Source organism: Drosophila takahashii, chromosome 2R (assembly GCF_030179915.1).
Source record: "Drosophila takahashii strain IR98-3 E-12201 chromosome 2R, DtakHiC1v2, whole genome shotgun sequence".
Classification (NCBI taxonomy): Eukaryota; Metazoa; Arthropoda; class Insecta; order Diptera; family Drosophilidae; genus Drosophila; species Drosophila takahashii.
Genome location: NC_091679.1, coordinates 41,916,467 through 41,932,965, shown reverse-complemented (window position 1 = coordinate 41,932,965; position 16,499 = coordinate 41,916,467). Strand labels below are relative to the sequence as shown.

Here is a 16,499-nt window from a genome sequence, read left to right as displayed (position 1 = left end):
AGTATTAAAAAGATAATGTCCATTTGTGGCCGAGGAACTCCTGCTATGCGGCTGCCGAAATATCTTTTGATTAGCCAAACGAATGGTTCTGGTTGTGGCCCATAAGAATCCAGGTCATGTAGCCCGCATATAAATCCGGGCAAATTCATGCATGACCCATAAAAGCGGAGACCCCGACCCCTGAGAACGGAGCTGGCACTCCAGGAACATATTTCCTATTTATGACTGCAACTTTCGGTGGAGTCGCTCGAGTCGGTTGAGTCGGGTGGGGTGTAAAAATTTCAACACGCTTACACAAAAATTGCCAATTAAGCGCATTTATGACTGCAACGCAGCGGAAGTATGTGTGGCATGCAACGGGCGGTGGAGCTAAGGGGGGCGGTGGATGTCGGGGTCACCACCCCCCAGTGGAAACAGTGTCTGGCCCATAAACATCCTTAATGCGAGGACGTGTGCACTCCGAAGACGCTCGTCGGATTATTAAGAAACAATGAAGCCGGGACGTCGCTAGAAGCCATAAAAGCGGACACATAACGCCCGCTTTATGGCGCAAGTTAAAACCGGAAACTAAATAGTTGACACCGCGCGGACATTGACCATCGGATACGAGATACCCTGAAGATACTGGGGGATTCCAGGGGGGCGGAAACTCTCGTAAAGCTCGGGTCAATGACGAAAACATAATTTGTAATTTGAATTTGCTCCGTGTTCGAGCATAAGCAATGAGCTCAGTGGAATGTCCTTCGCTTTTGTCCTTTTGGGTATAACCGATTCCGCTCGCGTTTTGGTTATGGCGCATATAATTCTCGAGGACGGTGATTGCTGTTACAGTAAGGGTCCTTATATGGAAAATTATTAATTATTTTGAATATTATCTGCATTTATTCATTATAATATTTTTAATATTGCTATATGAATATAAATATGAATATAATTTCAACAGATGTTGTACTGTCTATATTTTACAGCAGCGGTCGGCAGCGCCCTATTAAGTGAGCATAGGGTTTTGTTCTGCCGGCGCGCTGCTCGCACATGTATAACGTAGAACAGCGGTCTGCACACACACATCGATGAGCTGCCCAGTGCAAATTACTCACACAAATAAAAAACAAAATGTCAACGTATTTGTGTGCCGACCGCTGTTTTACAGTCTTAAGTGATATATATTGAGAGGTTTTTATATTTGGTACCTTAATAGAATTACTTAATTAATTGTGAGATTAACATTTCTTAAAGGTATTTATTATGAGTTTTTTTTGGTTCTACCACTCGAGTAATAAACAAGTTTATTTTCTCCAAACTCCCTGCAGTCTTAAGTCGCAATTAACTGGGGAATGAATTACTCAAGTAACCCCAGACCGCAGTTGAGGTATCAAGCCGTATTAAAAAGTGTCTACACGGGGAGTTACGTCTTGGGTTAAGCTATCGGCTTTTGGGGAAGGGAAAGGAACACCTATATACCAATAGCTTCGTCCTTTGGCTGATTTATGCGCTTATCACGCAGGCGTCGCCGTTTTTATGTCCCTGTCGTCGCCGTCTGTCGGCCATAAATGTCCTGTCCCGAGTCCTGGTCGCAAATTTGCCATTTTAATGCTCCTCCGGAACTCGGCTAGCGCTTTTCAATTTCTCGTTCGCCACACATACCTGCGGAATGCGAAAGGCGAAAGGAGGAATGGCTTAGGCTCATCCCTCGCCCTTCGTGACAGTTTTTCATTACGCACAAATCCTTCGGGCATACACAGTCGCATTAAAAAAAACAAGAAAGAATGGAAGGAGAGCAAAAGCAGGGAGCTGTAAGCAAACAGCTTCTGCTCGACTGCAGTCTTAGGAATTTCATAAAAAATCGTTGCGGGCTTATCGCAGCTTTAAGATGTCTGCATGTCCTGTGGGTTCTCGCATGTCCTTTGCCCTGCGACTCTGCGACACAGCGACACTTTCCAACTGACATTATGCAACTTTGAGCGGCAGCAACAAGAACTGCAGCTATCTAAATTACCCAGAGACATCCGGCATGGCAGGACGCTCTTATGTGCTCAAGGATCAACAGGATGCGCCCCAAGGAGTCTGACTAGCTCACACATCCATGTGTTGCACTCTGCTTTTCCCGGGGTTTTCTTTCTTTTTTTCACTTCCCATTGCGCTGCAAATTTCATTTGGCACTGCGACAGGAAGGAAATGTGAGCATGCAAAGCCGAAAAAGGTCCTGGATAGACAGAGATAAGTTGGCCAGCAGTCGCCAATTAATGCGTCGTCCTACGTGTTAGCATTCTGCCACTTGAGAGTCCTGAATCCAGAGGATCAAGTGGCCGCCAGTCAAGGCCAGAAGTCACGTATTCCTGCGTGAGTTGCGAACGGTGAATTTCGGGTTGAAAAGGGTGAGGGACTTACTTCAAAATTGCTAAAATTTAAATTGTAATCGGGTTAACAGAAAACTCTATGCTCTAACTTTTTTTAAATAATCCCCATTTACTTTCAGAATGGTATTATGCATTATGCGCTATAATAATTATTGAAAACATCTTGCCATAAAGATCAAAGTTTAAAGCTGTCACGCTTCTGGCAGCCTGCAAGTCAAGTGGCCAATAAATATACATATAACCCCAGCTGATATCGAAGGAATGCATTGTCCCGATGAATACTTGGTACAGAAATAACCAAAATAAGCTGGCCAACTAATCATCAGTGAAAAAATGTGAGCTCCAGTCAATACGTCTGCTGGAATGCCGATAAGCAACTAATCGCAAATCAGTCGCCTTTTGTGGGAAAGAGCCCCACTGGGGGCGATAAGATCCCCCGGAGCCACAAATCACTCCCCGCGAAGCTCCGATTGCGAGATATGGAAGCAGTGGGGTCCACTATAAAAGGAGCTGCCCAAACAGCCCTCCAGTCAGAGTGAAACTTAGCTTCCACTTAGAATCAGCACTACAATGTTCCTGGCCAAGAGTCTCGTTTGCCTCGCCCTTCTGGCGGTGGCCAACGCCCAGTTCGACACCAACTACGCCTCTGGTCGCAGTGGGATGGTCCACCTCTTCGAGTGGAAGTGGGACGACATCGCCACGGAGTGCGAGAACTTCCTGGGACCCAATGGCTTTGCGGGAGTTCAGGTAAGCATTTCTTTCTATCTCCTCATTAAGGAAAAGACTCTACCCCTACTCCCAATAGGTCTCCCCTGTCAACGAGAACGCCGTGAAGGACAGCCGCCCCTGGTGGGAGCGCTACCAGCCCATCTCCTACAAGCTGGTCACCCGCTCCGGAAACGAGGAGCAGTTCGCCAGCATGGTCAGGCGCTGCAACTCCGCCGGAGTGCGCATCTACGTGGACGTGGTCTTCAACCACATGGCCGCCGACGGAGGCACCTACGGAACGGGGGGCAGCACCGCCAGCCCCAGCAGCAAGAGCTACCCCGGAGTGCCCTACTCCTCGCTGGACTTCAACCCCACCTGCGCCATCAGCAACTACAACGACGCCAACCAGGTGCGCAACTGCGAGCTGGTGGGTCTGCGGGACCTCAACCAGGGCAACAGCTACGTCCAGGACAAGGTGGTGGAGTTCCTGGACCACCTGATCGACCTGGGAGTGGCCGGGTTCCGCGTGGACGCCGCCAAGCACATGTGGCCCGCAGACCTGGGCGTCATCTACGGCAGGCTGAAGAACCTGAACACCGACCACGGATTCAGCTCGGGAGCCAAGGCCTACATCGTCCAGGAGGTGATCGACATGGGCGGCGAGGCCATCAGCAAGAGCGAGTACACCGGCCTGGGCGCCATCACCGAGTTCCGCCACTCCGACTCCATCGGCAAGGCCTTCCGCGGCAAGGACCAGCTGCGCTACCTGACCAACTGGGGCACCGCCTGGGGCTTCGCTGCCTCCGACCGCTCCCTGGTCTTCGTGGACAACCACGACAACCAGCGAGGACACGGGGCCGGAGGCGCCGACGTGCTCACCTACAAGGTGCCCAAGCAGTACAAGATGGCCTCCGCCTTCATGCTGGCCCACCCCTTCGGCACCCCCCGCGTGATGTCCTCCTTCTCCTTCACCGACACCGACCAGGGTCCGCCCACCACCGACGGCCACAACATCGCCTCGCCCTCCTTCAACAGCGACAACTCCTGCAGCGGAGGATGGGTGTGCGAGCACAGGTGGCGCCAGATCTACAGCATGGTGGCCTTCAGGAACACCGTGGGCTCCGACTCCATCCAGAACTGGTGGGACAACGGCAGCAACCAGATCTCCTTCAGCCGCGGCAGCAAGGGATTCGTGGCCTTCAACAACGACAACTACGACCTGAACAGCTCCCTGCAGACCGGACTGCCCGCGGGCACCTACTGCGACGTCATCTCCGGCGCCAAGAGCGGCTCCTCCTGCACCGGGAAGAGCGTCTCCGTGGGATCCGACGGACGGGCCAGTGTCTACATCGGCAGCTCTGAGGACGACGGAGTGCTGGCCATCCACGTCAACGCCAAGTTGTAAACAAGGGGCTTGGGGAGCGAGATTGCCCAGTCAGTCAATTGAGATTATTAACTTTACAAAATATATACGATGAGATTATTAACACTCGAGTCTTTTGAAAGCGTGGGATGATAAGAAGCTTATACACACAAAGAAATTGATTTCATTTGTTGAATCAAGTGGGAAAAACAATAAGTGTGGGATCTTCCGAATAAGTACCATTTTTAATTAGATTTACTATTATACAACATTTGAGGTCTTTCAATGCTCATTAAATCACAAGGTAAGCTTCTGTGTGATGAATAAAAGTTTTCCTTATCAAAAATGTGTCTCCCCGCTAAATCAAAAGTCCAATAAATTGCTATTCTAATCTGAAAAAAGTTTCCCAGTTGCAGTCATTTAAAAATTTAAACAACCATGACGTATTCAAAAAGCAGACGGATCTCAACAGGTTCTGTGTGAATTTGAATATTGATTGTTGACTTTGGCCATACATAAATCACATGCCCATCCCCAGTATTTCACACCCCTTTGGGGGATCCTTGGAAGGACTTGCAAGAACTCGTAGGCTGGTGGTGCAAATTGAAGCTGTCCTGGATGGGATGTTCATGTTCCCAAACAAGAAGTTAAGGCCAAGGCACGCACCAAGTTAAGTCCACATCCGTAGACCCACACCCGTCGGCAGATTCTATTAAAATTGCCTGTCATTGCCGTTGCCGGCATCGTTATTGTCCGCTCCTTGGATCCTGGATAGAAGGAGAGGGTTTACAGGACCTCTCCCTCCCTTCCTCTCTCTCTTCCTTTTTTCGGAATGGCAGACATGCTTAGTCCCTTGGATGGCGACGTTGTCTTCTGGCAGGACCATTATTCTTCAACAACGTGCATTATATTATCCTTTGGCTGAAGGCATTTGTATGCTGGTCCCGGGCGCGAATTGCATTTGGGATCGGGTGGTTTCGGTTCTTCCTGCTGCTCCTTGGCTGATTTCTGGGTGGATTCCCTAGGAACTGAACTGGCCTTTCAGCTGTCGTCAGTGCAATTTGTATTGCCCGTGCCGCCCGTCGGTGGCGTCTGTAACTTGTTTTTTATTGGTTTTCTCGTTTTAAATTTCAATTTGGCGCCCTGTAAGCAAGATGTATGTACAAGGCCGGTTGCTCCGGATCCCGATCCCCGTCCAGAAGCGTTCTGCATTTCCTTGTCGCAGAGCACACATATGTTGACAGCGTCAGGTGCGCTCCAACGATGGGCGATTTATTTACGTCACTGCGCCCAGGTTGACAGTTTCAAGGTGCTGCTGGTGCGACTTGTTGTCCTCCTGGCTGCTAACTGAACTGTCATTCAGCCGGAGTTACCGTTTCTCGTTTCGATTACACTTGGGGAAAAATATTATTAAGAAATACAATTAAATAGGAAAATAGCTCTGCCCGTTCTCTGCCGCTACACGCACAGTATGCAACAGGTATGTGGTTAACCCATGAAAATTACTTTAAGCGCTGAATTTAGTATTTAGTAATCCTTATAGATCTGATTTTCTTTCCAGTGCCAGGTTATTATGCCATTAGGGGTTAGGGGGCTAGCACATTTTACACCGCATTTAACCCAAAACATGCCACTTAACGGAGGGCATTTATCAATGAGGGAGTGGGTATTTCCCTAGCCCTACGTGATTCGACGCCCCCGCATTATCAGCCATCAGGAAGCAACCTCATCCTTGAACGTGCCAGCCTCCCCGCCCCCTCGGTTTTGGTCCACCCCACCCACACACATGACGCTGCACTCTGTGCGATTATCGAGCGTTTCCGCTACTCCACTCTACTCGTTCTGTGGCTTTAGGCCATGCCCCGAAAATTACATGCCTTTGTTTTTTATCTAATGCCAGGCGGCATTATGCCTAACCCGAGGTCTTAAGGGTGCTCCCCCTTTAACCCAACGCCCCTGCCTATTTGGCGGAACGTGTCCCAGGACTCTCCTCGGAATTCAGATGCGCAATTCGATCTTTTATCAGTTGTCATCGTCGGCAAATTCACACATTCGCATGGGCATTTGTCGCTCTGCTTGATTTGTGCCACCGTAACCGGAACAGTGGGCAGGATCTGAGTTTTTAGTGCTTAAAAAAATATTTAAGTGTAAATATATTTGGAATCTTTTTTCAATAAGATTTAATAAAACGTTTAATAAACTAATAGTTAATGAGAAAAAATAGATAGATTTTTCATATTTCAGATATTTTGAACATATCCCAAAATTATTATTGGAGTTTTTAATTTGCATTAAATAAATAAAGCTTGAAGGAATTTTAAAATCATTTCACTAATATTTTAAATCACTTGGATACACACACACAATTCTTTATATTTAGTAATTTATATTATTTATATTAATTTCCAAAATTATTTTCTTCCTGTTAACATTTATTTCTGAATTATTCCACTGTTTACCCAGCCGATTACTCCAACTCCACAGCCCGAGAAGCACATTGTTTCACGTGCCATTTCGCAGCTGAAATTTGAACTTTTTCAAGCACCCGGAGGAAAGAACTAAACGAATTCACAAATCCGGAGACGAGGCGGAAAATGTTGGACGGATGCTGGATGGATGAAGATGTGTGCTGGATGCGTGCCTAAGTGTTGTGTTGCATTTACATGGGATTGGGATTGGAATTGGGATGGCCATACAATTGTGGGGGAGATAAAGGCTGGGATATATACGGGAGTATATTCGATGGATTGGGGGGACAGAACAACTGGCGCTGAGGCGTGAATTGGATACGCACAAATCCAAATGGAGGCGAGAGATCCGTGTGTGGGGCATATTAAGCAAAAATTAGCAACAGTTGTGGCAACAGAGCGCTAGCCTGTGTGTCAAGTTAATTTAATGTAGCATGAAAGGGAGCATATCTCGCAGTGACATCTGTGGCGCCCAGCCATCATGTGTTGCCCAACGCCTACGTGCAATAATTTGTGCAATTACTTGGCAAATTTGTTCAACGTCCTCGCAGCGCCCAACGACGTGTCCCGAAAAAAATTCAAATAAATTATGCCCCTGGCATTCTACAATTCTATTGGCAAATTCTTCTTTTTCTTCACTTTTTTTTGCGTTCCAAATTATGCATTTAGTTTACAAAAAAACATGTGGAGCGTGTAGAACAAAAACTACGTGAGGGGCATAGACAAAAATTAAGAACAGCTCGAAAGCCAATGGCCCAAAAATATTGAAAGAGGATGGATGAGAGCGGAATCCTTAGCTTGAGACTCGAGATGGGGAAAATTTTGTAATTTTTCAGCTCTGCGACGTTTTTTGGCTCATAAAAATGTCAAATCGTTTACATACACGTCACTTTTGTGACAACTACTTGACAGACATTAATACACTTAAGCTGCCTGGTAAGAACACGGGCATTATCCTTTAGCTTTAGCTTCAGCTTCCTCCGAACATCCACAGCAACATCCTTTATCCCTTGAGCAAACGACAAGCGGATGCGATGGCGGCATGCCAACATAAATGACATAATATAATAAACCAACAGCGGAGAGCAACCAACAAAATGAGCACATATATGGCAAGGAGATAGGAAAATGGGAACCAAAATTTGCTTAGACAGCAACTCACATGCCGGGAAATTCTCCAGCCAGATGTCAAAGGAGTCGCGTTTTATTTTTTGTGCCCTTTTAACAAATTGCTTTTGTGCAAATTTTGTCACATCCCAAGCACAAACACCAATACACCACACACCCACACCCAAGGACATGGAAATAGAACCAGATGGAACCCCCCACCCCCGTATCCTTTTTAACTTCATTAGTGCACTCGGGACTCTTTGATGTTGCAACAAAATTGGAGGGGGCTATTTTCTTTTACACACATTTATGCTTTTTTTCTTGATTATCAGTTGACCGGATAATCAGGCCATGTAATGTGGGAAATCAGTTTTTGATTTGGTTTCAATCGAAGTCTGTCACACAGTGGTTGGCAATATGTAGGAATATTTAGATTTTTTAAATATTTAAAAGCATTTTTCTGAGCGGCCTTTTGGGAGAATTCGCTGATATTTATAGTCTACTTTCCGGAATTTAAATTAATAATTCAGATTCGTCGCTTTACATGAGTTTTCTATTAAATTTAACTTTAACCGTAATTATTCAGATAATTGCAAGTGGAAATATATATTTTGTAAATTCTGTGATCTCATTTTTTTTTATATAGGTAATTCCCACTCAGTGATGATAAGTTTTTTGAAAACCTTCTAAAATTCCATTTCAAATTCTTAGTCATTGAAAGACCTTTTTGATTTTAAAACCAAACCAACTACTTTATAACACACTCCCAGAAACCATCAGCTCCTTAGCAGTTCATATTCACATCCTTGGCCATGGTTCATTAGATTTTCGTAGACCGTGACGTGCCTTCTTTTCGGGGGACTTCCTGCATTGGGCCGTCATAAATTCTAAATAAATAGATTTGTCATACATTTTTCGGTGGCAGGCACACACACTGTTCACTGTATACTGTACTTGTGCCTTTGTGTGTGCTGGCGAAGAAGATGAAGAGCTATTTACATTTTCCTGCAAGGACAACAACGACAGGACTTGGCCACTGCAAAGGCAATTTATCATGAATATTTGTCAGGCGACTGCAGCAGCTTATTTTACGCTCGGACAGGCAGCGAGGACAAGAAACGGAAGCGGGGACTACGAAATAACTTAGCTTTATTCTTAGAAATCTAAGATCTAGAGTTGTGAGTGGATGGGGAATAGATGGAGACATATGGTTTTTGTGTTTGTGTGCTGAGGTGGGGTCTACGATTATCTACAAGTACTGCCATATCAGCCAGATGGCCAGGACCACTCCGAGTACCAAATCCATTGGCAAACTGAAGGTATTTCTCCTCGCGTGTTCGTTTCTCGCGATCTCGATGATCTTGTGGGTGGCCTGAAGCCACTGCTTCACCACCGCCGCCTCTGTGGCCACGAAGGAGTACTCCTCTTTCTTGGATGATCCAGATGAGCCAGATCCTGCTCCTCCCTCCTGCTGCTTCACCAGCAGGTTGATGATCTTGTTGGCATTGGAGGAGGCCGAGTCCAGCGGCCTCTGGAGTTCCACGTGCTCCCAGTTGTAGTGCTGCCGGTAAGCCAGCCGCTTCTTTCGCACCTCCGTGCAGACCAAACTGCGGTCGAACAGGAAGACCTTGGAGCGGTACTTTTTCCGGGTGGGAAAGTGCTGGGCATCGAACTCCGTCGAGCGGCGGAAGTTACCCAGTTGCAGGAGGTCCAACTGGGGAGGAGAAAAAATTAGTTTTAGTAATCAATTAAGCAAAAAAGCTAACAAATATTCGCCCTGAATTTAAAAGTTTCTAGGCCTAAAACAAAAACAAATAAAATTAAAATAAATAAGTCGATGTCATTTCCACTTCAATGGACAATTTTTAGAAATCAGCATTAAATATTAGAGAAATAATTTAATGTGTAGAAAACATTTCAAAGTTGAATTCAATTGATTTAATTAACTTTTGAGTTTCAAAAGTTACAAATAAAACTTATAGTCGATTTTTTAAACAGGGAAGAATCTATTAATCTATAAAATGAATTAATAAATTAAAACTAATAATAATTTTTAATCTACCTCGTTGAGCTCCTCGATATTGGGTATCTCCTCGGCCTGATTGACCACATCCAGAGCACGCCTCATCCGCGTCTCTAATTTGCAAACGGCAGTTAGCACAGGTTTGCAACTAATGCCACTTTTGTAGAATTCCTGAAATGAGAAAATGATTAATAAAAAACTTAGTACCCAAGAAATAGCTACTTACCGATATGAATTGCTGCAGGAGCAAAGGATATCTGGTCAGTCTTTGGATGGGCTGAACTAGGAAGCTGTCGATGCCCAGCTTGTCTTTTATTTGGGTTTGATATGCCTGAAAGGATTTTAAGTATTAAAATAAAAATATTTTAGAAAGGGTTTTCTATAAAATATTTACCTGCAACCACATTCGATTATCCTGGCGCAGTTGCATAGAGGATTTCTTGCCCATAGTGAAGCTCACATAGCAGTAGAAGTGATTTTTCTGAAAATAAAAGAAAAGGCAGATGATAACCTTGCACCTAAAATTCAAAATTTTTTTGTTATTTTTCCCCTGGCTGTACTGAAGTTCAGAAAACCTTTCTGTCTGAGCCATGTGCTTCAGACTCACATTTGGCACATCGCTGATATAATATATACACATATACGGTGCTAAGCAAACACATGCGAGTTTGCTGCCTGGTGGCGAAATCATAATTTCTTAAGCATTTAAGTCACGTAACTCCGGACTTGGCAAAGCCGGAGCGAAAATTTGAAATTCCTCTCGCTATCTGTGGCCAATGCCAATGCAAATGTTTTCCCAAACCGAAACTAGTGCAAACTGCTAAGAAAATTGCTTGTCTAACGATTTCCTTTCCATTTTAATTTCATTAGCTCCGCCTGGCTGCGGAATCAGAATCAGAGTCAGAGTTCTGCTGGAAGTTCTGCATTTAGATGATATGATAATCATCTCTCTGTCTCGGCGGGCTAAGCCATAATATTTCCCTTTCCATTCCGGGGGCTCTGGGTTTTGCATGTCTAATGCGATTTAGGTGGACAAATTGACTGCCTTAAACAATTGTCGCCTCGTCGACGGCGGGCAAAAGGTGACAATCTATATTATTTTGCATTTTGCAAAATTTTCTCTGGTGGGCGTGTATTTTATTAGCATGAAATTCCTATCTGCAGTGCATTCCACCTAATTTAGTTATTTCTTCTGTGTGGCGAGAAGGTAATACACATATAATGTGTGGGCTATTTATATAGTTTACACTCTTTCCTATAAATCACACCTAAATGTCAGCGGGGTTAATGGAGGATAATTTTTATTGATCTATATTTTAAAGCGATTGCTTGTATATACAAATTGTAAATATAGCCATCAAAGCGTTTTCAAATATATACAGATGGGCTCAAAATTATAGTATAACGGTACTAAATCTTAGAATAATTAAAAGTATTTAACTATTTTAAAGATTGTGGGAAATAAATACAATGACTTCTTAAATATTCAAAAGTATTTGTATATTCCTTGAAGGTGGAAAAAATATTTTAAATAATATTAAAAGAAGGAAGCTATTTGCAAACTTAGAAAACATAACAACATAAAATAATAAAAAAAACCTTTTCGTTAGTTTTAAATGTATTATTATTATTTTGAACACAGCTGTATAAATAGAATTTATAGCCCGTCAGAGGCTTCCCCATCAATATCATCCTCGTTTGTTTATTTCGCATCAAACATCTTCAACGATTCTGATCGCCAAATCGATTGCATCAATCTGAAAATCCCCAACCCCTTGGACCACTCAAATATCCATCCGAATGTGGTAAAACTTTTAATTGATTTTGCGTGTGTGGTTGTTTTTGATTCGATTTGATGGTGAGAAGTCTGATCGACACGCTTGTCACTTGATGTTTTTGGCCATTTAAAGCCGATTAATAAATGAAGGCGACTCTGTTTATGGCCAGTTCTTCTGTTCGAGACCAAAAAGTGATTCAAAATAGTGATTCCAGTCTAACATTAATCAATAGTAGGCCTATCCAGCCGCCACATCAATTGATGTCAGAACTAATCGATTTGGCAATTGCTTGTGAAAAGCCTCATTAATTTGCAAATGACGACGAGTCTGAAAGTCGTAGAGGAAATTCACAGCACACAGAATTATATTTATCAACAAGTGGGGTGCGCGTCTTTTGTTTATACAACATGCTGCCAAAACTGACCAGGGAAAAGTAAAATTTTAGAAAATATGTATAAACAAATCTTCGAACATTTTTATGATATATTTAGCCAAATTAATTCGCTTTTCTCTCTCGTCCTGTGAGTCAGAAAAGTTTGTTTGGTTTGGGCCAAAGAGAATGCAAAGTGGTTGTGGGGAAAAGGAATACGAAAAAAAAACAGAAAAAACATAAATCAGATCCCAGGGGCTTAGCATGTCTGTCGAGCATTAAGATGGCAAATCCTCAGGGTGCTCAAAAAGAATGTTACCTGCTTTGAAAACAGTTTTTTCAGCTTACTGTACTCCTTTGCCTTATGTTTAATTTATATTCGGGATTTCTCGGAACTTAAGAATGACATAAGAACCGACGAAGAATTCTACAGGCCTCAGTCGCAAACAATTTCAATTTCAATTTAAATTGATCACATTTGCGTTGTCAACACTTAACTCGACATGACCACATGGCCGCTCTCTAGTGGGCCGAAAAAATCATTCCGAAATGAGTACTTTTAACGAGATGATTTGGGGATTTCTATAGATATATCCGACAAGCCCCGAGCAGCAATTGTCGACTCTCCTCACGAGAACCGATGACGTCAGCTGCCAGCAAATGGAACCCCAGCCCAGGCATAAAAAGGTCTGTTTGCCCCAACAATTATCAACCGATTTTCGTAACTAACTGCGAGCTTTTGTGCCTGTGTGTTGATTTTATTATTATGGCGTTCCGCTGATTACTTCAATCTTATCAGGGGACTTCACTAAGCCAGGCCATTCGTCATTCTGCAAATGATCTGGGATAAATATTTCAATTTATACAGCGCACGCACTGGAATATTCATGAATTCGGGTGACACACTTGTTGCAAGGTGTGAGCAAATTAAATAATAAATGTAAAAAATTATAAAAATAAATACAAACGTGGATTGAAATTCTCGCACAGCTTGTAGCTTCATTTGCATTAAAACACGAGTCTCGGGCTTTAAGTTATAAAAATAAAAAAACCTCGACAAAGCAAAAGGTAATAAAGAAACGAGACACCCATCGCAGGTGTCAAGTTTGAAAGAAAAAGACCTATCAACTCTGAAATGTGTAAATATTTGAGGCTGAAATTAGGCACCTCAAGTGCCCGGGGAAGACAAAAGAATTTTGATAGATGAGATGTCGGAACCTGTCTAACGGCTACTTGGCTAAGCGACACGAGTTTGGCTAATGGACCCAACCCACGCCATCAGAGTACCCCTCCTTATAAACATACCCCTCGACTCACCTCGAAATGTACTGCGAACTCGTCGAATAGACCTTTGAGATCCCGCTGATTGCGCAGCATGAGCGGCAGTATTTCCTGTTCATGAAGCTCCAGAATCTCCTCGATATTTCCCAGTAGCAATTTCTGCTTCGATTCGCCACTTAGTCCTTCTGGCAGGTCTTCCACATCCTTCAGCTTTCCATAGTTCACCATACCCTTCTTCAGGTTATTCACATAGTTAACCTCCGTTTGGATGAGCTCGTCAATGATAAAACTGATCTTCTTGGAGGCATAGATTTCAGTTTGATCGCAGGGAAACAAATTCTCCAGCGACAATGTATCCTCATCTTCGTGGCTAAGGTAAATTTGAGGTGGATGGTCAAGGGTTAATTACCAAATCAATTACCAACAAACTGCTAATGCGGATGAGTATGACTTTTGTACTTACTACTCATCGCCGAGGGTCTCAAAACTCAGAGTGTGCGAAGGGAAAGAGTGGAAGCCGTTGTGTGTTCGGTGTGTTGGGGATGAGTTGGCTGCAGTTGTTGAACAGGTGTTGATGGAACCCAATGAGATGCCGCTGGAAACAGAACAGTAACGAGAACACGAGAACAACAAGCCGTGAATGAGGAACACTTGTAAATGTGGTGGGTATATTAACAGAGCAATATGAAAACACAAAACGAAATATAATCCTAAACAGGTGTAGTTTCTATTATTGAAACAATTAGTAAAAATAAAAAAAAAAACTCTGAAAGCCTAGTAGGCGTCGCCAACTTATCATTTTAGCAAAAAATAACGGAAACAAAAATTCTAAATAAATGAAATATCATTATCATAGAATTTCAAGAGTTCTCAAACTTAACTTTCAATTGCAATGATGAAATACTTTCGTTGGCACTTAAAAAGGGAAAGCCACTAATAAATTTAAAGATAATGCTTCAAGTTATAGATTGTGTTTCATAAAGAAAACCGCAAATTCTAAGTGCAAGTCAAAGTGCAAAGTAAGAAACACACATTTTATATCTAATGGGAATCCCATTTACGACTTCTATAACCCACTTCCTTTGTAAAACTTTTTTTAGCACATGCAATCTTTTAACAACTTCCTTCCTGCGCTAAAAACCAAAAACCACTATGATAAAAGCACTTCTCTTATCTGTGATCAGTCGTGCGAATTAACTCCGTAACATGTTTATAATGCATGTCATGAACTTAGCCACTCCCGACAGCAATTACCGTGAAAAGGCTTAAAAATAACCTGGGCTTATACGTTATCTTATCACGTATACGCACTGTGAGTGGTGTAAAGCAAAGCAAAGGTCGGACAATCAATAATGGACATTTATTGCGATGGAAAAACAGCAAACATCTGTCAGATAGAAAGGCACGTTCAAACAAAAAACATGGGTAAACAGAGGGTTAAGTGGAGGTTTAGCGGGGGTTCATTCCTACCTATCGTTGTCCAGCAGACTTATTTGCTTTTCCAACTTTCCGTTGGCCGATGTCGGGGATTTTGGTGGCGGAGTGGTGGAAATGGGTGAACCGGGGATATGCCCCTCCAGTATCGGACATTCTTTCGCGGGGGCTTTGTCGACCACATCGATCGACTTGCCATTACTATCGCATTTATCGTCGAGTATATGCAAGTAAACGTTGAGCACTTGGACTAGGAAAATCACCAGAAATGTCAGCGCCACCGAAATCACATCGAACCAATTTAAGGTGAATATTGTTAGCTCCATAATGGTTGATTTCGTTATTGTCACAGCTTTCTATAGACACAACCGGCGACGAATTCGACGCATATCGATGGCAAAACTTGTACTATATAAGGTATAATATTATGGTATATTCCGAAACCGCGATCCACTGCGAATCAAACGCGAAACTCGACTGAGCGAAATTTCCAACGGAGCGGAGAGCATTTGCAATGTCTGAAAAAGCTTATGAAAAGCTCCTCCGATCATTCTCTTTTTCCCAGCGATTCGATTCTCTTTGAGATATCATCAAAAGCTAAGTATATCTGACCACGCGCCGAGCATTTTGTTTGTAAACATCGCAAACCATTTGAAACTGTGAAAACCATTTCGATTTTGTCTGTCTGGCATTGGAATAGAATTTGAACAAAGTCTGTAACACTTTTGCTTTCATCATGGCTATGAAGCCATTTAATCGTTTATGACTTCATATTTGCATATCAATTAGTTGGCTTTGGCTAATGGCCGGGCAATAACTGTTATTATGGCCCAATCACTACCTATAATCAGGGGTTTCGACTTCGCCTTGAACTTTTGAGTGGCAAGTAAACTGGTTGGATTTTGTTTCGATTTATCGGGTTTTTGGCACTCTCCGAATTTAGTTATAAATCAAAATAGTTATTCGGTATAATATCAAATTTCCCAACCATTTAACGTTTAAGAGAACGGGTAGTAAATTCTCAAGTGATGATCTCATGCAGATCACCGGAAAATTGTCATTTGCATTTGCGAATTTCGTCATTTAAATTGTTCACATTTTATTATTTACACAATTGATTCTCTTTTTTAGACAATCACCCTACCTCCATTTAAAATCAAAAGAATTCCCTGATGAGGCTGCAATAAAAACAATGGGAATTATAAATAAACATCGAGCATTTCTGGGCGCGATTGATGAGCTGCAAGCTGAGCGATCAGCGGGGCAAACAATAATAATTGCTTATATTTATTTATATGCGCCATTTGTTTATTTTTATACATTTTCTTAGTGATGTCACAGTCAGAAACAAGTTGTTTCGCTGGCTGTTTTGAGTATTGCGTGTCGTATCATTAACAATATTAAGAGTGATGAGGTGGATATAATGGCTGAATGGAGGGAATCTCGGGCAGGGGATCCATAACAGCTGCCTCACGTCTGGTTCTCATGACAACGCCGATGGCGTGCGACCTTTTCATGATAGATTCATTTGTTTTGACGTCTGCGAAGCGTGTGATTCCGCTGGCGGAAAGTGGAAGGAAGTGCCTGATTTTCTAAAATATTGTGCA

At 43.1% G+C, this 16,499-nt stretch overlaps 2 protein-coding genes across 4 annotated transcripts; one reads left to right on the top strand and one right to left on the bottom strand.

Moving 5' to 3' along the window:
* Positions 1-2,902: 2,902 nt before the first annotated feature.
* On the top strand, positions 2,903-4,552 carry LOC108058953 (alpha-amylase A). The gene is made up of 2 exons (XM_017143952.3): positions 2,903-3,104; positions 3,163-4,552. The coding sequence occupies exons 1-2, from the start codon at positions 2,928-2,930 to the stop codon at positions 4,468-4,470; spliced, it is 1,485 nt and encodes a 494-aa protein (XP_016999441.1). The 5' UTR covers positions 2,903-2,927; the 3' UTR covers positions 4,471-4,552.
* Positions 4,553-9,138: 4,586 nt separating this feature from the next.
* Positions 9,139-15,366, bottom strand: LOC108058962 (rho guanine nucleotide exchange factor 25). Of its 3 annotated transcripts, XM_017143961.3 has the most exons (7): positions 14,929-15,366; positions 13,922-14,053; positions 13,495-13,828; positions 10,424-10,510; positions 10,256-10,360; positions 10,069-10,200; positions 9,139-9,720 (listed from the first exon to the last, which is right to left on the bottom strand). In XM_017143961.3, exons 1-7 carry the CDS (start codon positions 15,216-15,218, stop codon positions 9,256-9,258), a joined length of 1,545 nt encoding a protein of 514 aa, XP_016999450.2. In that variant the 5' UTR covers positions 15,219-15,366; the 3' UTR covers positions 9,139-9,255. The 3 variants fall into 3 exon arrangements, with proteins under 3 accessions (XP_016999450.2, XP_070069553.1, XP_070069554.1); XM_070213452.1 differs by lacking the exon at positions 13,922-14,053; XM_070213453.1 differs by lacking the exons at positions 13,495-13,828; positions 13,922-14,053; positions 14,929-15,366 and adding an exon at positions 10,637-10,847.
* Between the last annotated feature and the right edge of the window lie 1,133 nt (positions 15,367-16,499).